Source organism: Fragaria vesca, linkage group LG6 (assembly GCF_000184155.1).
Source record: "Fragaria vesca subsp. vesca linkage group LG6, FraVesHawaii_1.0, whole genome shotgun sequence".
Classification (NCBI taxonomy): Eukaryota; Viridiplantae; Streptophyta; class Magnoliopsida; order Rosales; family Rosaceae; genus Fragaria; species Fragaria vesca.
In genome coordinates this window covers 6631908-6657866 of record NC_020496.1, presented here as the reverse complement: position 1 = coordinate 6657866, position 25959 = coordinate 6631908, and the positions used below count along the sequence as shown (strand labels likewise).

The 25959-nt window shown below is 37.8% G+C and overlaps 4 protein-coding genes and 1 pseudogene across 4 annotated transcripts; 3 read left to right on the top strand and 2 right to left on the bottom strand.

Moving 5' to 3' along the window:
• Nucleotides 1-1024: 1024 nt before the first annotated feature.
• On the top strand, nt 1025-1843 carry LOC101299110. The gene is made up of 2 exons (XM_004305035.1): nt 1025-1455; nt 1535-1843. Exons 1-2 carry the CDS (start codon nt 1111-1113, stop codon nt 1841-1843), a joined length of 654 nt encoding a protein of 217 aa, XP_004305083.1. The 5' UTR covers nt 1025-1110.
• Nucleotides 1844-5420: 3577 nt separating this feature from the next.
• LOC101310235 (probable receptor-like protein kinase At5g15080-like) lies at nt 5421-9469 on the top strand. The gene is made up of 5 exons (XM_004302505.1): nt 5421-5583; nt 6554-7230; nt 7774-8031; nt 8296-8415; nt 8589-9469. Exons 2-5 carry the CDS (start codon nt 6595-6597, stop codon nt 9225-9227), a joined length of 1653 nt encoding a protein of 550 aa, XP_004302553.1. The 5' UTR covers nt 5421-5583; nt 6554-6594; the 3' UTR covers nt 9228-9469.
• A 3874-nt stretch (nt 9470-13343) lies between these two features.
• On the bottom strand, nt 13344-19026 carry LOC101303239 (B3 domain-containing protein Os07g0679700-like). Its single transcript, XM_004302482.1, has 13 exons — nt 18810-19026; nt 18543-18659; nt 17876-17957; nt 17666-17767; nt 16785-17431; nt 16553-16649; nt 16265-16439; nt 16077-16153; nt 15578-16000; nt 15081-15130; nt 14683-14796; nt 14496-14563; nt 13344-14323 (listed from the first exon to the last, which is right to left on the bottom strand). The coding sequence occupies exons 2-13, from the start codon at nt 18653-18655 to the stop codon at nt 13548-13550; spliced, it is 2724 nt and encodes a 907-aa protein (XP_004302530.1). The 5' UTR covers nt 18656-18659; nt 18810-19026; the 3' UTR covers nt 13344-13547.
• A 1863-nt stretch (nt 19027-20889) lies between these two features.
• LOC101298814 lies at nt 20890-21422 on the bottom strand (annotated as a pseudogene).
• A 930-nt stretch (nt 21423-22352) lies between these two features.
• Nucleotides 22353-25272, top strand: LOC101292718 (elongation factor P-like). The gene is made up of 7 exons (XM_004302529.1): nt 22353-22520; nt 22618-22695; nt 23128-23234; nt 23767-23844; nt 23971-24075; nt 24464-24545; nt 24946-25272. Exons 1-7 carry the CDS (start codon nt 22370-22372, stop codon nt 25065-25067), a joined length of 723 nt encoding a protein of 240 aa, XP_004302577.1. The 5' UTR covers nt 22353-22369; the 3' UTR covers nt 25068-25272.
• Nucleotides 25273-25959: the final 687 nt, after the last annotated feature.

Sequence of the window (25959 nt, the reverse complement as noted above, 5' to 3'; positions counted from 1 at the left end):
GAATTAGCTAATCCCACTCACATGTGTCACTCACTCGTCAAATATAACATCGTTTCATATGGAACACGAACCACACAAGAATTTTCGACAAACCATAATAAATAGTTGACAAACCCTCCCTTATAGTACTGATTTGGGGTACGTTATGCTTAATTAATCACACACACAAATTCAAGAGACATACATGTTTTCGTGAGGTTCTGGTAAATATCATGTTGATTAGGCATCACTAATAAGTGGAGCAATTGCTAGGACCACCTACCATCAAGTCATCAACCTATCGGCCTCTTGGTGTAGTAGTTCTCTTCAACATATTGAATCAATTGGACAGTTGGATTTGATTTTCAGCAGACAGCTGAACAACATCTGATGCGACGAGTCGGGGTTATAAGGGGAGGGAAGTGCTAAAGTCACTTCATTTCCAAATTCCTTCGTACATTTTTTGGGTATTTTGCTCATTCATAATTAACGAATTTATTTTTGAATCACTCATTTAGACGTATCTTTTAACAAAGATATATCATTGTAAAATCGTGTACTTTTGAAATTTTCCGTGTAACCATTTTGTTTAGGAATTCCAAACCACCAAAAATTCAACCCTGTACATTTCCTACGGAAACCAAAATAAATAACAAGTTTTGGTGTCGAAAACCGTAAGAATTAAACAACAACATATGTTATAAACTGCTTCCGTTTTGGGTGAATTACGGCCAACTCAAGTAATGGTTCTCCAGCCTTTTCTGTTTTTTATTAACCGGACACATTTTTTTCTTGTTCTTCTTATTATTTGGTTCCTCATGCCACCTACATGATCGTGTCATCTTTAAACTTCATGTTTTAGTTTTTTTGAAAGGAACTTCATGTTTTAGTTGATGCACATCATCACCATGGTTTTTGGCACTCTCAGGCTCGAGCTCTGACGTCTATGAATCATATGTGTACTAGACCTGCAGTGAACCTCTTTGGGCTTGAAGCCCAGTGATGTAGGCCCATATTTCAAATGTTTGTTTTGGAGAAGTCCATATTTCCAATGTTTCTCTCTGCTTTTCTGCAGCTGATAACGGCTAGTAAAGTCCTAGATCCAACAACTGGTCCACTGTTCTAGCTGCGATGCAAGCAGAGAAGCAGCAGACATGGAAACTCACAGTGCAAGCCAAAGCCAAGAAGAGCTTCAACTTCAAATTCAATTCCACCCAAATCGTTCCCACTTGGAAGTTACATCGATTCTCTCTTCTGATCAAGCTCCGCAAATTTATCCTCAGAATGAAACTGAATTCAGAAACCACAGCACCATCAGTTTCTAGAAATTCTAGAAAAAGAAAAGCAACCCTGAAATCCAAGCTTCTCAGAATTCTCAAGAAAGTTGGAATTCCACGCATCAAGAATCGAGACCATACAGACTATAACCCCGAATTCCAATCGCCTCTACTTAGACTGAAACAACAGTTTTACAAGGTATTCATACATTCATATATAACTGTCGCATAAGTTTGTTCTATGATATTTACAGTAGCTCGTTTTGTTTGTCTTGCAGGAACCGTTATTTGTTGCTACTTTGTGCATTGGAATTCTTGTGTTTCTAGCTCAGTTGATCTTCAGCATAGTTCAAAAGGGTTTCGGTGTTTATAGTTTGGCTACCTTGCTCTTGTTCTTATTTTCTGGGCTATCCGGTAAATACAGTGCGGGAAGAATTCTCAAGTTGCTGGTGATTCTAATGGTTGCGGCGTCTGCCAGTTCATCAGTGTTTGCCTTCGATAACTATACGAAGTTTTGCGGGAGATATGTCTCGGATTACATTGGGAAGGCTTCCAAGTATGCTGCTCTTGTTTTCATGAATCGATGATTTGCTTGTCATTGAAAAATTGATTGATGTATCAGTGTGGTTTTGTATTTTTTTAAATTATTAATATTGTGAATGAATTCGAGGATGATTTGATATATATGATCTGATTTGAAATTTTGAATAGGGCGCTTAATGCTGTTTTGATTAGACTTTAGAACAAAAGTGGCTAAAGACACTTGGAGCTGCGTTGTATCCCTTGAAACTTACCTCAAGTGTCTAACACTTCAACATTTGAACTCGATTATCAACTATTTTCAATTGATTGTGTGTGCAGCTTTAATGGTGGGAGAGGCCACACCATTCAAAAGAGACTTTGCGGTGAAGAAATGTTCAATACCAGCTTTCTTGATACCCAAGATTGAGCAAACAACTTCAAAATGTGAATGATAACTAATTTGACATTAATTTGACAATCAAAAGTGACAAAAAGTGTAATGAATATCGTATGCTTATTCAATTTATGTATTTATATCAAAGAAAAATCAAATTAATTGATTAGTTGAGATTATTTATGATAAGACAACAAATCATACATATTGCTAAACATTTGATATTTGCTTTTCAAAAGAAGTTTGAAACCAAGCGAAATTGTTAGGCTAAGACTTACACAAGACATGTTATTGTCAAGAGAAACAAAATATAACTCTGTCAATACTGATATCTCACAAGAAACTCATCGAACCAAACATGTATTGTGAAGAGCGTTACAATCAAGTTTTTGAACTTAGGCTGACTATATTTGTTATTTAATAATTCATAAGATAATTGAGTAATTTAAAAATACAAAATATGTTGTCTTCTATACCACAAAGCCTAATGTAACTCACACTGCAACGAGCTTGAAATTACAATCAACACCGGCTTCAGAATTTTTGAGTATAATGTTCATCATATATGTAATGAGATCATTGAGATGGGTGATCCAATCTCATGTGCTCAATGTGCTCAATCACTCATTATAGTCAATAGTGTATTGTGACCAAATCTCATATACTCATTTTACATTTATACTCAAATATAAATTTTAATATGCGACATAATAAACATTATCAAAGTAACCATCAAAAAATTATTTGAAAAAAAAAAAAAGTAAACATTCATAGAAGAAAGAAAGAAAAAAACATTATCAAAGAGAGTATGGGACGATGCTAGTTTCAAATTCGAAATGATGACAATGTTTGAAATTTCAAACCCTTCCACTCGATAGGGGGCCTTCAATTCCGGTCCCTCCCAGAAATAAAGGGCACCCCTAATCCCTCACGGCCACTCCTTTGAAACAGTTAGATCTCATCAGTCCCCTACGAGTTTAGGGGTTATGGCACTCAGAAACACTGTTCCCTCTCCCCTTGAGAAGGGCTTGTGGGGGCCCACCAATTGCAGAGAGAAAGAGAGAGAGGGCAATGATGGCGCGTGAACAGCAACCCACATTGGATCATTACTTATTATGAGGACAGACAACAAAAGTATGTTGGATGTCAGTGGGTCCCGCGTCCTCCTTTTGTTCTCTCTGTGTGTGTGTGTGGCCGCACATCCACCGTCCGTCGCCGCTCCCACGCCCGGATCCGACGGGACAGGCCGAGAGTCAAAGCGCTATCTTGATAGGTATGTTTGACCACACCGGAAACATGCCATTAAATTATTATTATTAAATTTCGGGGTACTTTGACTGGGATGTCACTTCATTCGAGGCCCCTCTTCGTTGAAAATCGAGCTCCGTCTCTCAATTTACCATTTCACCCCCCAACACCACAATCCAATATTTCCCTATTTTGTACTTTTCTAATTATCTTAAAAGTCTGTTGTAAAATGTCCAATTGACCCTTCCATTTTTTTTTTGCTGGTCAAAGTAATTTTGTGCTTATTTTGGAATGGTCAAGACGTCAAGTAGTGCATTGTATTTAACCCTTTGGAAGTTTTGATCTGTAACCAACCTTTCATGGCCGCAAATAGCTTATGAGTATATAAGATGTTGTATAAACAAACCATATGAATTTGACTATGACTAGTAACACATGAGAAACTTTCCCAAGTAGTGCCTACGAGTTGGAGTTGGCTCCATGTTTTTAATATTTCAATTGGTTCTTACTTGACAAGGTTGGTTTCCTTTCTTGACTGATCTTGGAGATGTAATATGCATATGTTAAAAATGAAATGGGGGGCTAGAGATGTATCAGTCCAATTCAAACAGTCAAAAATATTGGTGTTCAATTGCCAACAATAGCTTCTTAGAAGAGTAACCTTTAATTATATCTTTTTGCTTAGAGTTGGTTGTACTTTAATTGTTACATATATAGTTTGATTGACCATAAAAATTATATCTCTTACGTTTGTTCAAAGATTGGAGCTGCGTATCTATAAAAATACATTTGACAACTGAAAATGAAATCATGAGAATTAGACAGAGTATTTTGTTGTTTAATTTCAAACATTTAAGTATTATTTTATATTAAAAATAAACGATCTAAACTATGTTTCGTGTTTGTTTTTGCTATTGTCAAACTCAACAACATGTATACTAATGAGAAATAACGTAGGTGTATGTTTGGTTTAGAGGAAACTGTTGATAAATTATACCAAAGTTCAACATATTCTTCATCTTTATCATTCTTGATTAGCCTCATTTGCCTAATATGCCATGGATCCTAACATTTGGTAGCCTAGTTTACCTAATCGAGCAAAAGATATTCTCATGTCATTGTAAGTTGCAATGAACATGGGAGTCAACACAGATGATGTGCAATCACAAGAATATATGCAAGTTTGGTTAACCTATTATGTGTTTCAATCTTAACGTCTGAAAACCAAAAATCGGTATTATCAGGTTTGTTTATGATGTCAATAAGAGTAGAAGTCATTGGTTTAAAAAATGAAGTTTATCCGTTATAATTATGTGGACCAACTTTAGTTAACAAATCATGTGGTTTCAGTCTAATCACTTACAAATCAAGTAATCAACAACATACTTATAATCAACTGTATACATCATTGTTTTGAAAATCAAACTATCTCCTCGCAATTCTATAAAATTCAAACACAAACCTCTAAAACTAAGACCGGTATTTGTCTTTTTAAATTTTAGAAGAATGTCATATAACATTAAGAAGTATAACGTTCAAACACACTTAAAAACATACATTCTAAAAACAATCCTCTAAAACAAAAAAATTACTATAGAAACTCGTTTAAGTGTTGGTCTTAGACAAATTGATTCGTTAGTATTTTAGGTAAGTTGAAAAATAAAAAACTGATAGTGTTGGAAGCAGAAGTCCTTTTCTTCTCCTCCTCACATCTTACGCGTAGGCATGGTCTTGGTCTAGCTCGGTTCCACACGTCACAAATTGAACATAAACAAAATGATATTTTCCCAATGGAGCACAAAAACAAAACAGAAAAACAATTAAAAATGTGGATATTGTGGAGGGCAAATGGGTAAAAAAGAAATGAGAAAGGCAATTCTGTTTGTTTAAGGATAATAATAATGGTTGCTTTTAAATGCTTATTAATTATGGATTTTTGGTAGGTTTGACCACTGCTCATTGGGGCTTCATTCCTCTTTTGAGAACTCTCTCCTCCTTTCCCTCTCTCTCTCTCTCTCTCTCTCTCTCTGACAATCTCTGTATCTCTCCCACTCACCTATAAACCTTTCTCAATCTGCTTTCTCTCTTTGACTTGTTGAAGGCTTGGTTATATCTCCAAATTGGTTACTCAGTCCATTTGAGACCCTCTTGCATGAAAAGCTGGTAAATTATCTTACTTTCTGAATTCTGTTTAACTTTCTTACTGAATTCATTCCCTTGTTGTTCAAATTATATGCAAGATTTGAGCTTTGAAGTTTTTTGCTAGAGATGAAAAATTCATTCTTTGATGTGTTTCATTGGGTTTAGATTGTCTGGTGCAGTCTGTTGCTGGTGGATTTGCTTTTGTGCAATTAATTGTGGTATTTGTTTGGTAGACTTTGCAGAAAGTTTGTGTTTTTGTGGATCTGGGGATGTTTTGTTTTTAAAGTTGAATGGATGTTGTTTGGAAGTAAAGATAAACAGAAGAAATGGGTTTCTGGGGTTCATAGATTGAGTTGAAATTTAGTAGAATGGTTAGTTGGTACAGTATATTTGTAATTGTTAAGTTGACATTTAAGAGATTTTGAGCATTTGTGGAATAAAAGAGTCTGTGTGTTAGGCTGAGTGTAATGGGAATATTTAGGGATGAATTATTAAGTTCTAGGTGGAATATCAACCACACTAGGTATGGAATCTCCATAAACCCACCAACACTCAGAGAAGAAAAACAAGAGTTTTGCATTCGTATAATCTGTTTATTCCTTCGGAACGGCTAGGAGGATGTTAGCGTGATTTTGTTAGTGGAAATTATGGGGACATGTTCTCTCATTATCTTTTTCCCCAGATGCTGCCTTTTCAAAGTTTGTTGTAGAGCACTCATGTATCTTCTTCTCATTAAGTCTTAGAACCTTAACATAGGATATTGGAGTCATTCAGTTATTGTTGTTTGATCTTTTTTGGGTGGACGGGACACTTGGATTACCTATCTGCTTATGGTGAAGTTGCTTATTTTTTTCTATCAGTTGGTTCAATTGGGTTCTCTGCTTATCTACCTATACAAAGTTGATATATGTTTGGTTGGTGCACAGTAAAGATCTACTTTCCAAATTTCCAGCTTCAGCTAATATGTATGCACTTTGTTCTTCTGATGCAGAAAACTAGGCCTAAGTACAGATCTTAGTTTTGAACGTAATTATGGGTTGCTTCACAGTATTGAAGTGCAAGAAGAAAAAGTCTGAGCAGACTATTTATATTAAACGTGTCGTCCCTAAGGAGCAAACTCCAGCCACATTGCCTGAACCTCAAATCCCGACCCGGTCACTACAGTCTGCACCCCCAAGTTTTAGGAACAGAGTGAAACCTGTTCAACCAGTAAATAAAGTCACCAAAAAGAACAATAGAACTCGGGCATTATCTGCTCCATCTACCCTAGATGCAGCAGACCAAGAATCTCTTTCATCAGTTGAATATGAGGAGCCAGAAGAGCCAAAGTATCGGTCTGGAATCCTGAAGGAACAAGCGCCACCAATTCCGCAACCTCTTCCCCTCCCATCACCTCAAGGTGTTGCTGCACTGCGGACTACGGGAAGCTTTAAGTCATTGACTTCCAGCGGCCCTCTCTATGCTTCTGGACCATTGCCCCTGCCTCCAACTGGAACGTTACGAAACTTTTCATTTGAAGAAGTGTCATCAGCTTGTCACAACTTTTCTTCTGACCGATGCATGTCTGAAGGTCTATCTTCCATCATGTATAAGGCTTCCTTTGGAGAAGATTCATCTTCAAGTTCCAAAAAAGAAGCTACTGTTACTCGCCTTCATCCTTCCACTCAGGTAAATATAAATTTTTATGTCTGTTATGGTCAATAATGTTATTTGGTCCCCTTAATGTTACCACGGTTTAACAGAAAATTACCTGAACTTATGGATGAACTTTGAATTGTCATCCTTTTGTTGTCTTATATAATCTAATAAGAAAAACGAGCTCCTTCGTGTGCGATGTTCACGCTTGCAAAAATAAATAAATAAAATTATGCCTCTAACAGAATGGATAATTAAGAGTATGGAAGCATTTTATGTGTTCCAATTATATGAAATTCAAACCCTTGTTTTGTTTTCCAATTTGGGGTTACTGGTAATACTGTGGAATGATGGTGTCAGTATGTTTGCAAAATAAACTCTACCTTGCCTCGAAACATTTGGTTCACTGTATGTTTTGCATTAGTGTCCTACCTATTGATCATAGTAAACGTAATCACTTTGTAAATTGTAACTTCTTCTTCTAGTGTTCAGATTGTTATTGAGAGTTGATGGTACAGAGTGCTTTTACCAAATGTTTAGAACTTTCATAGAAACTCATTGCTATTGGTTTTTCAGGGTTTGAAGGAGTTTGTAAATGAGGTAAACACTATTGCATCTTTGCAACATCCAAACCTCTGTAAATTGCTTGGTTTCCATGCACGCGAGGGATCTGAACAAAAAATGTTGGTCTATGAAAGGCTCTTTCATGGAAGTCTGGATCGATTTTTATATGGACGATCAGATAAGCCCCCAATAGATTGGAACACTAGAACAAAAATTGCTTTATGTGCTGCACAGGGTCTTACATTCTTGCATGAAGAAGGACCTTTCCAGGTAATAAGAACACCCGCTTGCACTTTTATCTAAGAACAACTGAAATCAAATGATGATCACCTCATGCATCCAGTAGCTCTGATTCAAGTTGCCCTTCATTAAAAAAAATGAATCTTTTTGTTGCGTTCACAAAATCACCTCAAAACTGAAATTGCTGATGTTATTTAAAATATTTAAGCAAAATTTTGTTGAGATTATTTGATGGTATATTTGTGCATTTTCTTTGGTGACTGAGTTGTTATCGTTATCCATATATATTTACAGGCGATGTACAATGAGTTTTCAACTGCGAACATACAGATTGATAAAGATTTTAGTGCAAAGCTTTCCGGATATGGCTGTGTTGGACATATCCCTGAGGCAGAAATCTCTACCAATTCTGTTGTAAGTTTTCTTGCTTTGTTTCTTGTGAATACTTTTCAGATCAGTTCTAATCTTAATACTTTGTATTAAATGATTTTTCTTTACCTTAATCCATATAAAGTTGGAAACTGTTAATTTCAACATGATTTTTTTTTAAGATCTGAACTGTTACCCCTGTTCTCATCATTTTGCAGGCAGTGGCAAATCTATCAGTTGAGACACTTGAAAGAGGAATGCTTACTCCCAAAAGCAATGTCTGGAGTTTTGGGATTGTTCTTCTAGAGCTACTAACAGGTCGGAAGAATCTTGATAGCCGGCACCCCAAGGAAGAGATGAATTTAGTTAAGTGGAGCCGGCCTTACTTAGCTGATGACCATCGACTTTCACTGATTATGGATCCGCAGCTCAAAGGTCGCTTCCCAGCCAAAGCTGCCCGAGCGATGGCTGACATTGCACAGAGATGCCTCCAGAAGGACCCATCCGAGAGACCCACTATGAGAACTGTTGTTGAGCATCTCAAAATCATTCAAGATATCAGGCACTCGTCCAGGTTTCCTTTGCTAGACCCGGCTGCATATGCGGGAAAACATATGTCAAGATCGCCGAGTCTTAATGGAATTGTTACCCCTGTGCCTAGGCTAAGTTTTTCGCCTTCACCTCCACCAGTAGCTCTGCCATCTTTTTCACCTACTAGACGACTTGCCCCACCTATTTCCCTTCTTCCTCCACGGTCTTGTTCCACCATTGTCACTATGGAGGAGTTAGACCACCTGCTGGAAAGCCGGAAATCATCATCGTCCACGGTTCCAAGGGCTAGTGTTGAGGGATTTTGATTGTGTATAATGTGCATTATTTATTTATTTATTTTGGTTCTTTGTGATCCAACACCATATATAGTAGCAGATAAAGATGCGGTTGATGTCCGGTTGTTCCCACCGAATCGGAGTGTATGCCCTGTAGATATAATGCATGCCTTGTAGAACTGGGTTCATCTAGTTTCCCTTAGTTAGTTTTTGCCTTTTCCTGGAAGTGTCTTCGAGTTAAACTTTTATAATCAACATCCTATATTTCCATCATGCTCATGATGTCGGCTGCAACGTCAATATATGTTCAAGGCCTTAAAACTTAACCAAGGAGCTGCAACAAAAACATGTTCAAAGCCTAAATCCTAATAAAGAAGCCAGTGCTGAGAGTTTGGGGATTAAACAAAATATCGAAGTACACTATCTGAACACAGAGAGAGAGACGACTTCCTCCGGCCTACTTACTGTTGTTCGATGAAGTTACCTCAATAACAACAAATTGGTTGTCACATATGTAAATGTGTGTGTGATAGACATGTATCGCTCTGGAGCATCTCTGATCGAGACATGCCAAAACTTTCAAAGTAATTAGGGATTCAGAGTATTGCTATGCAGATGGATGTGCAGCTGATTTGATCGAAAATGGAACTCCAAGAGAATGACCATTGCAGAATCTAAACAAGGTACATATGAAATATATATATGAATCATGAAATGTACACAGGAAGTAGTGCTACCTAGCTATCAAGTAAAAATACGAAATTTTACTCCCCCTTTCTATCTCTATTAATCTCTATTAATTAAGGCAATTTGCCTTGTGAAACTGCTTTTGGTTAAATTTTCATAAACCCTGAAATTACCCTGACATGTAAAACTCTCACAAGGAACATATTTTAATAAATAAGGGTACAACAGGGAAACTACAAATCAGAAAATATTCCAACAGATAGAGAGCAAACCCTCTACCACGTTTTAAGGAGAAAAATAAGTTATCAACTCCCACTCAAATTCTGAACATCGAACAAAAAAAAAATTCTCCACTCTAATTCAGTTTCTTTTAGCCTTATAACGTGTAAAAAAGCAAATTATTCAATTGAGGACAATGAGAAACTGCTTTTGCGCTTTTCTTCTCCTACGTGCTCTCTTCTCTTTATTCAAGAGAAGAAATCATCTACAATAGGTATGTATGTATATTAATAGCAACAACATGATTTCGTTTTTTTTCTTCTGTTGTTTTCTTCGAATGTTGCAGGTTTCTGATTAGTTGTGGTGACAAGTAACCGTTTTCCTTCTCCATTGAACTAATTTGAATTGGTCTTCTTGCGTAATTCTCTCATTGATTGTTTTGTTATTTGTCTTCTAATTGCGTAGTTATCTCTCATTAGATTGTTTTGTTTACTGGAAGATTTGTAATTTTTCTGTTTGCATTCTTCAGGTATAAAGGTTTTAGTTATTTGCCAGTTCCCACGGAATAGATCTCTCCTTTGCCAGTTCTCGCTGTTTTTGATGGATTGTTGCAGCCATTTTCAGTTTTCAACATCTCTCCTATGATGCTATCAATGCAGGTAAAATGGAGTGTATACATAATCTTAAATGGAGATCAAAAGTATAGGTAATCTCCACCATTAGTAGGGTTGTTTGTATCATCACACATTTGAGGTTTTCAGTTCAGGTAACAATAGGTAAACCCTTATCAACATTTCTTTTTCTCTTATCCAAATATATACGTTTGGATACTACTGTCCCATTTGCTTACCTTTCATAGTTTGGATTTCATTGTGTTACTAACAGTATTTATTAATAAGAGAAATCATGTCTATCAGATTCCATGTTATGATGCTTCATTAATTGAATGTTAGAAAAAAGATCCCAGAGGCATTGGACAAGGAGACTGCTAATTGGGGAGGGGACAAAGAAGAAGATATAAAACAGACTTGCATAAAGCGCTGTTGTAGTGTCTGCAATTTTTATTCCTGCTCACATCAATTTGGTTCATTTTTCTCCTCTTTGATTTATTTTTTCACATTCAACCATTTCTCATGCATCTTTAGTAGCATGTTTTGTAGCAGGTTGTATGTATAAATGAAGGCTTGGTTATAGCCTCCATTGTGAGACATAAATAATGAGCCAAAAATTATTGAGAAGAGAAAACAAAAGACGCCAACAAAGCAATTTCAGTCAGATATTAGAGCTGGTGAAGTATAGGTATTGAAACTATGTTGCAGCGCGGTCTTTTCGCATTGCGCGTGCAGAAAGGCTAGTAATTCAATGAAAGGATGTTAAGAGTTATCCCAGGCTGAAGATCCTTGTATTCTCCCAAATCCAGATTAATGTGGGATATGCCACTGGTTTTATGGAAACTGGCGATCTCAGATCCACAAAGAACAATGCCTTCTTGACCAGTCGAGAATTACTACTGAAAAATATGCCATGTTCCCATTCACCGCAGGTATAATACCAAGTTTCAAACCGTGGACCTTCAAGCATTTCCATATTTATGGTGTAATCTAGCCTCCACTCTTTTCTATCATAATCTTTCATCACCCATATCTGAATGTTGATATTCGTACCGTTCGATGAACAAGTATCTGCAATGGCGATAGATCCTCTCAGAGTAAGCAAGTGCAAGTCCAAGGACGATCTCCTCTCTTGTGAGATGGGATGTTGAGTTATACAGAACTCTTCTTTCTTGAAGTTGAAAGAAAGTATAGGTCTCGTTATTTGCCTTCCTACTGTAATAAGATGACTAAGCAACCAATGCATATCTCCATATGCACACACATTTTGTACTGCGTCATCGAGATCACAATTGTAGGGAGGAACTGAGGGTACCTCTCTCCATGTTCTTGTGCCCAACACAAGAACTCGAGTCACGAACGAACCCTCTAAATTAATAAAAGGATCATCAACACTATGCTTGTGTGAAAATTATACAGCGCATCCGGGTGTATCCACCGTCCATTTTAACCCGCCAAAAAAAAAAAATTAACGGTGGAGATGACGGGTGCGCCGAATAGGCTCTCTTGCTTGTGTCGAGAAACACAAACAATCTTGTAGCTGTTGGTTATATCATCAAATCCCATACCATATTTTTCATACACTACTCGTGAAGCCCTACCTTGCTCTATGATTTCTTGGAGGCCAAGGGTTGGGAGCATTAGACTTTCTGTGGTTAGAGGATTGACTAAGAAGCAACGCCGATAATCACTCAAGTGTTTCAAGCAAACCAAGTTGCCAAAAACGAAATTGATCTGGTACTCGCAGCGCTGGCGGGAGTATGATGAGTACCAGGTTCGTCCCTCATGTTTGCCTCTGGTGGTCAAGTGGTTATTGCCGTCGTCGTATTCTAGGGTTTCCATGGCAGGTAAGGCTTTGCGTCCTTGCTCAATATAGTCTTGAGCAAAAAGCACAAGTTGAGGAGGTGCTTCAGATTCAATCTTGGCATCACCAAGTAAACGCCGGTAAGCTGGGCCATCGATTATGTCCAACACAGTCTTGGAGACACATCTGATGGAACACTCTGACATAGCGAGAAGTCTCATGAAGATGTTGATGAGGATATCGACGGGTAAGTCCATCAAGTTTGTGCTCTCCTTAATCTCCATTGTTGATTGGATATCTGCCATACAGATCGAAACTGTTATAGATTCTAAGAAAAAGATCAAAATTGTTGAAAAATCGAATTTGATTCAATCAACCATACTTGCTTGAAAGCTTAAACTAACGAGACTGGAATGGATCAAGGTAGTATCAGATTGATGAAGTAGGGCTCAGGCTCAGGCCCAGTTTTGTATTAAGTTTTGAGAATTAAAATTATTTATAATCATCATTTTGAATAGATTATTTGTTTAGTAAAATCTTAAAACTTGTTTATCTAAAACTTTTTAATTTAAATAACTACGATTTTAAAAAACTGGTTGTGAATTGCTTATTTAAAACTGAGTTTTTTAAAAATTGAGTTTTTAAATCACCAAACTAAGAGAGGAGGGCTCGAGCTCTTTGTTTCTTAAGCTTCTTTAATTAACTTATTGGCGCCACATAGAATGTCTTACATTTTGGCCCCAAAATCTGGATTTCTAGCTCTGCTACGTTAAGTTGTATTGGAATACGGCAAGTATTACAAGTATATATAGTTTAGGCAGAAAAGAACGAAAAAAATTGAAAGTTATATCTTACTTTGTTGTATTTATAAATACAATTGAGTGTATATCATACAACCTATTTTGTAATGTAATCTCACATTCACACTCTCAGCCAAAGAAACATATAAGACCAACCAAACCAAAATGACCTCTGTAGTCCAGTATTATACAAGGAAGAAGCAAATAAGGAAGGGTAGCGTGAACTTTATCATAGAGGATCCTCTTGGCTTTGATCCTGCCTTTCTTCACCTCCACTTTCCTGATCTTGAACAATAGAAACAAGACATTGATCCCCATTAAGCTGTTCCTCATTCTCCTCGGTCGCTTGTGGTGGCACAGGAGGTGATGAGCTTGTCTGCTGTTCAGTTACCAAGCTGGTAAGACCGGTTTGTTTCAAATAACTATCTAGAGGAAGCGTTGCTACTTGAAGAAGGGACATCATGCTCAACTGACTTGGCTCCGCTGGCAAGTCTACTTCTCGGCCAGGATGGCAATTCAAGTCTAACTTTCCCTTCCCACTTTCGGCCATTTTAAGTTGGCTCTTAGATTCTAATTCATTTGGAGACTTAGCTTCGTTGTCTGAAGGATCAAGGTGTGATGATAGATGCCTAGAAGTGCTGTCTACTTCTGCATCATCCCTAGGACCCCATGCAAGCTGGTTTCTACCGGCAATCTCTGCTTCACGTTCTGATTGACGTTTCTTCTTGTTTATCATTAGGGTTTTAAAACGTCGTTTAACTGTCATGCACACATTGCACGTGCATGAAGGCTTATGCTTGCCCTTCCCACTTGGGGGCTGGATGCACACAATGCATGAGCAGCCAGGACGATGCCTGGGATGTTTTGTTGTTGTAGCAACTGATGCAGTTCCTGGGTCAGCCACATTGTCTCCGAGTATTGCAGCATTGGCCAAAGCATCAAGCCCAGAAGATTCATGTTCCTGGGTTGGATTATGGTTTGTTGCCATTCTCCTTTTCTTGAATTCTACAAAAGAAGACATCCCAATATAAATAACAAACAGTTCCCAAAGTAAATTTAACACTAATTTTCCACTTAAGAATGCAATTCTTCATGACCATAATAGATAAGCTACTACACCCAATCTCCCATAAGTTTCTACTTAAAGATAATGGAGAGACATAAAGTGGCCTTATACCCTTGCTCAGTCTGAGAAAACTTTCCAGTTCCTTAGGGGTTAATTCATCTGGTGCAGAGCACGAACACCTGTTGAGAAAAAAAGAGTTTGAGATATTTAATAAAAAACAAAGTTTGAGACATAAAGAAGACTTATTTAAGCACTGCTTTACTGCAAGAAAAATTGTAAATGAAAACCCATCACTAACCTGTTTTGATCCCAAACATTGTCTGTACACATCCACTTAGATGGAAGTAGCACATCAACTGGCAACCTTCGCCATTTAGAGCAACCATCACACTGAGCCCATTGCTCATGTTCCCTGAAACAAAGCTTATTATTTTGTATCTAAATGAATTATCCAACTCACCCTAGCAACAATGAAATAAAACCTTTCAACCAAAAATAGCGGAAGCATTTAATTGAATATGGAAGACAAATTGCGCAGTGACAAAAGGAGAAGTTTGTTCTTTATACACTTCTACACCATGTTCTTTAGCTAAACTAAAAACCATTCAGAATGCTGAAAACTAGTGTATAACAGATACCCAGTGACATTCCTCAAGTAATGAGACCTTAGCTTAGATAACATAAAAGAAGTCTTACCCAGTTGACCGGACTATGAAAATACTCCTTTTGCCAAACACAGGAGGTTCCTACATAATAGAAATAACTGCACATATAAGCAACCCAACAATATCCATATTTAAAAAAATAAAATAAAATAATAAATTGTTGCTGCTGGCGAAAGAATCAAAAACTTCATGCGTTTATGCTCGTCTGCATGGACAAGAATAGAAGCCACTGTCTAACAGATTAACACAAAGTGAAGGGAGTTTTAGACAAATTTGCAAACCATAAATTCAGATTGACAGCACATATCCCATGTTCCATGACTGGAGATCTATGAAACCCTTTTCTGGACATGTAACATATGGGAGCCATGACAACTACGTCTAAGTCACACAAATCATAGTTGAGCAAATAATACGTAAATTAACTTGAAGAAAATAACTAAGGATAAAAAAGTGGAGACAATTTTTAAAATGGGAAATAATAAGAAAATATTGCAAATATGTTCATAGAACTCAGACATCACTCACTTCATATTCTTCGAATTCAAGATCCTCGATCATGACAGTGCTTGGGTTAACAGCTGGAGGAGGACGAAGTAAATCCTGAGCCTCTTCCCAAGTAAGCTTCACCTCTAGAACATCTTGGCTATCAATGAGCAACCTTTTACTCTTAGACCCAATATTCCTAGTTCTTTTTCTCTCCGGAACCACTAATGATTGCAGCAGCAAGCCTTCCCTTGCCCTGCTTTCAGGATTTTCAGATTTATGCCAGCTCAGATCACCATGAGCTGTAGTCAATTGCTTGGACAGTGCACTTAGATGCGGATCCATGCCCTTCGTTGACTGAAGAAGACCAGAGTAACCACTTATTACAGGAAGGTTCTCAATAACACCCGAAAAGAAAGTTTGACTTGAGTGAGCGCCATTGTGAATGGCAGAAAGATGGGTGTCCTGTTTATTTTGATAATTTGCATATCAATATTAAACTGTCCATTTTCCTATTTTAAAAGTAAATAGAGGTTATCACCTGCATTGAAGCTGAATTAGATGCCTTTCGAAACCCCATAATAAGCTTTCCTTCAGGGTCCATACGACTGAATGTCACTGCAACAAAAGAATCACAAAAAATATAAATAACAATTCACATTATATACCAATACCATGTATGTGTGTGTGTATACTAACTAACTTGGTAAATGCAGTCAAACAAATTACCAGTATCTCCAGCTTGCAACTGCATCGACTGTATGCAAGGGGTTACACCCTCTAACACGTACATCCTACTGTTATTGTTAGGCCAGAATCTGAACTGAAACACCCATTCCTTTCCCTTAACATCTTGAATCCTCAAAGGAAGGCCCTCGGGTTGAGAGATAGGAGGAAAATACGCCTACATAGTGGTTTCAATTTGGCTGATGAATATAGTAATGGATACAGATAACATATGGACAAAGGCTACACATATCAGTAAAAGGTTCAGAATCTATCAACCAGAAGGCTTACTTCAGCACATGCTTTAGGGAGCACCAAACGACCAATACGACCAGCATCACTGGCACTCAGCATCTTTTCAAACAACGGTACAATTGTGGAATTTGGACTTGAAGATATCACAGTTAAGGAAATCACTGCCCGAGTTGGCAGATATATATGAAAAAGCAAAATTGTTACGACATTTATATGGTTCAGTCAGGATGTAATATACATAAAACAAGAAATAAATTATCAAGGATACTCTCCAGATATTTGCTGTAACTCTTGGTCCGTGATCCTGGGCCAGTATCGGGGAAGTAACTGATTCCTCCCCCGTCCTTCAGCAGGTGGCCGTGCAACACGTGACTGTGAAGCCATTGTAGAATTTTCCTCCAAACCTGTGGCAAGGGCCAACTTTGGGGGCTTGGGTAAAAGATGACGAGACCTAGCTCCCTGTAAGAACAGGGAGGATGTCCTAGTGTGTTCGTCAACAACGATACCAGGAAAAGGATTTGCATATCCTGAAGGTGCACCCAGGCTCATACTCAAATTTGTGTGCGGCAGTGATTCATACATATCATTTATTCCTAAGTTTCCTCTATAAATTACTGGTTTACAACCTTCAGACGATACATTGGATGTCTGATTAAATATTGACAGACCTGTGCCTCCAATCTCAACCACAGGTGCTGGAACATCATCCTGCTTCATTTTCTGCAATAACCCAACTGTTTCATTGTTCTGAGATTGAAGCAAGTTCCTGAGCCCATTACACTCTTTATCATTTTCCAACTGGATAAGCTTCACATTATCAACATTGCTTCTATCCAAGTGATTGTCTGAAGGAGTTGATTTCAGCTCACTGATTTTGGATGTGCCGGGTCCATCAGGCTTTTCATCACTTGCAATCTGTGTGAATATGTATCAAACTCATCATTACATAACTTAAGGGTACACTTAAGACAGTGAAGCATTATCCCATTATAGTTCTTATATGCGGGAACTAACGAACCATAAGGCCATGATATAAAACATCACAGGCTTTAATTATATTTTCCAAATCCTCGATAATGTACACTCTTCCAAATATGACATATGAAAATTTTCCATTCTAAGGTTGATATGATATCGAATAAATCTTACAGGGTGAGGTTCCGAATTTTTCGTGCAGTGTGTACACTTGACACCACCACCATCAAGGAAATCAAGCAGACTCCTAGAAGCAATGCACCCACAATGAAGACGCTGCAGAGAACGAATAGGTGTCAGCAATCAGAAAAAATAATATCAAAATACGGAGGATAGAAAAAGAAACCAAAAAGCAAATTTTATGGATGTTGAGTCATTGATCACCTTTCCACATTGAGCACACTCCCTCCAACCGGATTCTTTTGAATGGAAAACATCACAAAAAACAGATTGCTCGTATGCCGACCTAGTGCCGATATCAATTTCAGATCACACTATAAGTCAAAAATGTTTCATGTTCTAATTAAAAGAGTTTCTTTCAATACCAGAAGATCATAACAACGCTCTAAACACAAAGACACACATTTTTAAACGAGCAATTGTTTTCTCAAAACCACCAACATCAGTATAGATTTCAATCATCCATGGTTACTATTCCATTGGGTTGAATTTTAGATTGACATATTCTAGTTATTATTTGTCTAACACAATTAGTCCGGACATAGATGTAAGAAGATAAAACAAATATAGAATTGGGGGAAAATAAGAAAAAAACTAAAATTCCACAATACCGGCCACAAATACCATGCGGCCGTTAAGAACAGAGCACAACGTTGAAACAGAAGAGAGTCAACAGACCATGGACTTAAAACCTCCAACAAGCCCCTGAATTTTACCAAATGCAAAGTAAAAACAAAAAACTTATCCAAACCGTCGGCATACAATTCGGTATAATCATGCCAAACCAGCATAAAGCTACACATTACAAAACAATCAGACAGTAAATATTTACCTAAAAAAAACAAGAAGAGAATAAACTAGACTGAATTACCCGCACTTGTGACATAGATTGGCGAATCTACCAGATCGCAAAGCCCAGCCTTTCTTCCATTCGATCGAGCTCGAGCTGCCGCAGTAGGCGTTCATACAAGCACTCGGATCCATCTCCCTGCAAATTTTCACGAATTTTAAAATCCAATCGAAATCATAACACACAGAAATTCCCTAATCCAAATTTCAAATTCCAAATTCCACATATCTGATGATTTAAACACAAAATTGAACAGCAAAAACAGCAAAGCAGAAAAGAGAACCGAACTGGAGGTGGAAGCTTTGCACCGGAGCAGAGCTGGAGCTAGTTCATTTGCTGAGAGAGGAGTGACACGGCGGCGGCGGCGGCGGCTGTGGTGTGGGTGTGATTTATATCGTGAGGGAGCGATTTGGAGTTGGATCGGCGGCGATTTAGGGGGTGAACGGAGGAGGGAAACGGAAGGGGAAGGGAGAGTTGGATCGGCGATTTGGCGTTTTGGGAGAAGAAGAAGACGTGTGCATGCAAAGTTGAAAATTGAAAGAAAATATGGGCACAAAATGCATGCACGATGATGATTATGCTTCAAGACTCGGCCAACTCGCCCACCTCTCTCTTTTCCTTTCCTTCCTTATTATCCCCCAAATTATTTTCTTTCTTAAAAAATCCAAATTAAAATCAAGATTATTAATAATTGGTCGAGCAACGTAGCATGAATCGTACATGTTTTAACGTTCGAGTCTTGACTCGTATTAGTCTCTGATGGACATATTAGATGAGTTTTCAAGTTTATGTGTTTTGCGTGAATGATTGTCTAATTTTGTTAAAATCTTGATATGAGTTCAATCTTAATAAATATTGATTAGTAATGATCTTTGATGGACATATTAGATGAGTTTTCAAGGTCATGCGTTTTAAGTGAATGATTGTCTAGTTTTGTTAAAATCTTGATATGAGTTCAGTCTCAATGAATATTGACTAGCGCATTACTAATACGTTAATGTAAACAAACGTGACTTGCTATCTTATTCTTCTGATAAAAAAAGAAAATTTTAATTATTTAAAAATCGAAATTATTATAATAAATAATAAATACGATGAATTATAACGGCGGCAGAAGAGCACCACCGCGAAATGCGCCACTAGGCGTTTCGTACGTCCAATCGGGCAGTTCGCATGCAATAAAGAATTGTTATAATGACTGTGTACAAAAGGCCCATGGTTGAGCATTTAACTACGACTTTACCACTAGGATTCTGCACCGTCTAGGACGGTGAAGTTTGATGAGAAGGAATCTGGGCCGTTGACTCGGGTTGTATTTATGACGTCAAATTAGGGTGGTGATGACGGTAGATGACCGGGGAATGTGGTACCTACCGGGGGGAATGAAAGAGAGACGCCAACGCACGCGGCACAGGTGACAGCGCTGTCACGTCGATGGCGCACGTGCTGCAGTTGGACGGTGTGGGTTTGGGTTTTGGATTAGGATTAAGGGTGAATGTAATTATTTGGGACTGTGAATTATTGACACGTTTATTGGGTCATTTTTTTGAGAATTAGAGAAAGAGACTTGTTAACAACAACAACCATAACGACACTTAGTGAATTATTGTTAAATGGATTGGTGATTATCTTATGCTGAGATGGTACTTCTTTTTAAAAAATTGCTAGAGAGTGATGACAATTAGTGTAGGCATAATGCCTTATCACCACAAGTTATGAACGTGTCACACATGTATCTATGATGGCATTTCCTAATACTTTTAAACTATGATAAATCCCTAAATCCCAACATTGACAAACTTTTGCCAAGGACATATTTTTTTTGGCCATGTTCCAAAGTATGACATGTTCTAGGATGTAGATACAAGGATAAGGATGAGTGAGAATATAACTTTCAAATTTTTAATATACAATAACACATCTCGTCATAAAAATTAATTCATCAACTTCACAACCTTGAACAAGTCACTTATTATTGGATTCAAATTTAAGGTTTTATACTTAATGAAATCACAAAAAATTGCATGGTCTGTTGTAAGAACGGAGTATAAAAATGGATGCACTCTGAAAATGTACGCTTGTCAACATTAGGGCTGGGCACGGGACGGGACGGGCCGGGATTTGGTGAATCCCGTTCCGTCCCGAAAATAAAAAAACGGGACGGGACGGGAAGACGTTTTTAAATATCTGTCCCGTACGTCCCGATCCCGACAATTTTTATTTTTTTTTTAATAAAGTTCAAGTATTTAGAATAAAAGCACAAAATTTAAGTCAAAACGACGTTCTTGTTCGCAAAGCTAGAACATGAAGCAACAAGTAACTGGTATTCAAGTTCACAAAACATAATAACTCTAGACACTGCAAATTTCTAAGCTCCAACAATCTAGACAGGTGCCTCAGGGACTGCTTATTCAGCAGGCCTGTCAACCTTGGTGCCAACATCTTCATCACCATGCACCTCCATAAGCTTTCCAAGATCAAACTTGGGGGCCTTTAAGATCTTGACCTTCTTGATGAAGACATTTTGTAGAGGATAGATACTTGTAGTTTGCTTCTCAATCTCCTTACCAATGCTCTCAGCAATGAACTTGCGCACCAAATCCTTGAGATCACAAGATGAGGCCTGGGAGACCATGATTTCAGTCATCTTGCGAAGGATCTGTCTAATCTGGCTGGATTGAGCATAGCAAGTCCTCTTGACTTGGTTAGGACGTCTCTTGTGAATCCAATGCAGAACATCCTCAGTGTGTAGTTGTCTGTGGTTTTCACATCCACATGAGCTTCGATCAAGGTTTGCCATTTGCGGACCAATGATCTCAACTTATCGGTGGTGAAGTTCATTCCCCAGAAGTTTGTGAGAACAGTCCTTCCTTGGACGTCTTCAGCTCCCTCAAACAACATTAACGAAATTAATAGAAAAAAAATACCCAAAATCACACAAGCCAAAAAGAACATTAATGAATTAAAAATATTAAAATCAACAAGAATATAGGTGCATAGGTGCTAAATTACATCTCACTTTAAAAGTATTAAACACCCCATATTAAAAATTGACCCTCAAACAACAACTAAAAATATCCAAAATCACACAAGCAAAAAAAAAAAGAACATGAATGAAATTAAAAGTAATGTTTTAAACCAAATTGAGTGTGGTTGAGTGCATTGTAACACCATGCAACCTAAAAAATCAAGTATAAAATGATTAAAATCAAGTATTCTAATATTACAGGACGGGACGGGATTTTTCGGAATAGTCCCGATCCCGTCCCGTCCAGTTTCAACATTACCATAACGGGACGGGACGGGACGAGATTGCCATTTTCAAAACCTATCCCGTCCCGTCCCGTCCCGTTAACTTTCGGGACGAGACCGGTACGGGATCGGGATTCCGGTACTAAGTGCCCAACCCTAGTCAACATAGTATTGATTAAAAGAAAAGAAAAAAAAAACTTACTTTTGCTGATATTTTTTTTGTTACAAGAAATGATGGCTTAGTGAACTACCAATCCTGGATATGAGACTTGGTTTCAGACCAAGTACCTCCTATTAGTATTACCAGAAGAATCGTTATAATGTCAGTCATACCTGCAGCTTAACATGTTTTCACACAATTTTAGTCGTAAACTAAATTCAGCCTAATCTAATTTTCATATCCTGGATCCATTTTTGATTAATAGCATCCTCAAGTCAGCTAAATGGATATCATTGGGCCTATCGTCATTGTGAAGGCAGCCCAAACCCCAAAGCAGGGCCCAAATCTAAACACTTCGAAACCAGTCTCTTATCTAAGCTTACTGGAGCTATGTCCCTCTAAATTTTCCGGGAAAAACTGCGAAAATCACACAGCCATGGCGGGAATGGCAGCGAGCTTCAGTATCTCGTCAGCTTCCCCAATCCTCAGCCGTCCATCACCGCTATCCTCTCTCTCGTTCTCATCCAAGTCGTTCATTTTGCCAATGCGGAGTCTGAACCGAGCCCCTTTGAGTCACAGATTTCCAAGTGAGCTTCTTTCACTGTCACGTAGTTTTGATTTTGTTTTGCTCTATATTTTCAGAAAGATGAAGTCTTTGGGTGTTTATGGTGATGAAAATTTCAGGGATAATGGCGTTTTCTAGCAACGATATTAAGGTGGGTTCCAACATTGAAGTTGACGGAGCTCCTTGGCGAGTTATAGGTACCACTTTAGTCTTCTTCTTCTTCTTCTTTTTCTGGGTTTTTGAGCTTAATCAGAAAGGTACTGGCTTTCTGCTTGTTGGGTATGTAATGCTTTTAGAAAATAGAGCTTAATTTTGGTGGAGCTAGGATACTGTTTTACTCATTTTTTGTTTTGACTCATATGGCATTTGTGTTTCACTGCTGGTAAATTATACAACAGATATTGTTGAGGTGGTCTGTACATGTAGTTGGTTTACGAGCCTCACATTGGAGATTTCGATTCTTTATGGCATTGTGATGGTATATGATAATATGTACCTTTCCTTTTGGTTTGTGAGTAGTTGCTAGGGATGTTTGAGTTGAATGTCGGTGTTACAATGTACTCCTTTTTCATTTTTCCTGTATTTCTGAGCTTATAAGCTTTTGCACTTTCGGCAATTGCCTTCTGTAGAGTTTCTTCATGTGAAACCTGGGAAAGGGGCTGCATTTGTAAGGACCAAAATGCGAAATTATCTAACAGGAAACACTGTTGAGAAGACATTTCGGGCAGGAAGTACGGTAATGTCCACAAACCTGTTACTAAAATCTGTTTCATAAGATGCTTGAAATGCAAGTACTATGTGCTGGAATGTGGCATGCTTCAATTTAGTTGACAGCGAAACATGACATTGTTTAACATTCAAGTTATAATTGGTTTGACTTTGTTGTTAAGAAAAGAAATAGTATGATAAGGTTTCACCCAGAATCCAATCAGACAAATATCTTACAAGACTGAGGTTTCAAATCATATTGTGGTTAGCCTTGTGTTGCATAATCCCCATATCAATTCCCCAACTTGAGGTTTGGCCAGTTGTGTTATCTATATACATTCCGTATGCAAACTTCCACTTCCGAGTTCCGTCGATAGATATTAGTCATATATCAAGTACAATGGCTTAGAATCTCATCCATGTCATCAAAATACTTCTTTATGGATTATTTCCCCCCACTAAAACATGGAGCACATTGTGCATAAAAGTGGTCAATTTAGCTGTAAGTAGTCACATCACATGCATACCCTCTTATGTTTGATATTTTGATTGTTTCCCAGATGAGTGAGGCAGCTATCTACAAGGAAACCAAGCAATTCACATACAAAGATGGTCCCCAATATGTTTTCATGGACCTGGTATTCTTTTAATTGTAAATTTATACTGGGTTTCTTTCATATGGACTTTTAAATTTCATCTTCTCAAGGAAGCTAAATGAAGTAACTTTTTTTTTTCTATCTCGAGTATCTTTCTACCTATTTCAGACCACATTTGAAGAAACTCGTGTGAATGAATCTCAAATTGGGGCGGAAAAAACAAAATGGCTGAAAGAGGGAATGGACTGCAATTTGCTCCTGTGGAATGATAGAGTACTGCTCTTATTCTATTTTATGCTTTCGTATTTGTCAAGCAATTAAGTTTCCACATTTTGCTGCAATAGTTAATGGCACAATATCTTAACTGCTTCCAGAATGGTACTTTTATTCGAGGACTATTGCATTATCCTAGATAGATCTCTCTGGCTCTACAACTACCGCATGTGTTGTAATCAGTACCTGTATATGTTAGTGCAACTGAGATTCATGGTGAGATGATTGATAGTATTAGTGGCATCAGGCATTGATAACAATACATGGGGCTGGTGGTGCACTGGTGCTTAGTATCATAATCGTACACTGAGGTTTTTTCTTTTTGAAATGAAAAGAAATTTTACTCTGAAGTTTGAACAGTGCTCTTTTTTCTGTGATACAATTGCAGCTTTTCGATGTTGAAATCCCCATCACAGCGAAGCTTACTGTGGTCGATGTTGATCCTGGACTGAAAGGTGACACAGCTCAAGGTAATATTTTGCAACCTTTCACAAACTTTTAAAGAACGTTTTACTATTAGTACGACTAAATGCCCTTCAATCCATGAGCTTTCTGGGACATGGACAGTGGTAGGTTACTGGTATAACAAAATTAGATAGCTTCAGATACAGAGTGTGTGTAACTGAATTCTTGGGGTTTAGAAGTCATCATCCTGCTAGTAACTACGCCTACTGTTGTAACTTGTAACAATTAGAATTCTCATTACACCCTTCCGTACATTTACCATACATGTGTTGAAAGATGGTATCCGGATGGCAATGGGGTAGAGGGATTATCCAAAGAGTATAACATACAATTTGGTGTGAGATTTTACTTCTTCATATTCTATAATTTCTATCACTATTTCCTCTAACTGAAATGGAATCGCAGGTGGTGGAACAAAGCCAGCTACCCTTGACACTGGTGCTGTTGTCTTTGTCCCATTGTTTGTAAATGTAGGTGATGAAATTTTGGTGGATACCAGAACCGGGCAGTACATGAATCGTGCATAGACGTTTACAATCATCAGGCGAAAAGTTTTGTATACCATGTAGAGAGACATTCATTTCATGCTAGATATGCTACATATGTTAGTAAATGGTCTGTAAACCTATAAACTCCCTTCTGTAAGTGGCTCTTATTTGAGGTACCTTAGTGAAGCAAGAATTATGAACTTAAAACTACAAAAGTGGCTCTTATTTGAGGCACCTTAGTGAAGCAAGAATTATGAACTTAAAGCCATCTACTGCAAATTGAGTAATTGACCGTAGCATCATAGATTTTCATTTTCAATAGGCTCCACACATGTTTCAGCCCCCATCGCACTGAACGATAGAACTTCAACTCAACAGAGGTTACCAGTAAAAGCTGGTCTGCATCTGTGCAGATAGTGGCCCGGGGACTTTCCTGGGCATAATTCCTTATCATTGCCCAATCGCTTCGCCCAGTGGTGTTATATTCTCAAGTCATCATCCTCGGAGCTTGTAAACGTAAAATAAATAGTTACTTCTGCAATGTGGGATGTAAAAATATCCGAGGAAAATTTGTACGGATCACCAACCGGTGTCAAAAGAAAACTGAAGAAAGATTCATAAACATTTCTCATGAGTCCCCAAAAATTGAACAGACTTCCCATAATCTATGTAACATCTAAGGAGAGTTCATGAAACAAATCCTCTCTTCTGCATCCACGAGTCACTACATATAGAGCAAAGCAAACACGGGTTACAAAGGGTGAAAGTTCTCATGAGTCTTCGGTCTCACATGAACTCTTGTCGCTGCGGGCAGTAAATTGTGATTTTAATTTTTCTGATTGCAGGTCATCGATGGAACATTTTATATATATATATATATATATATGTATATATATATATATATAAGAAGACAAGACTAGACAAGTACACT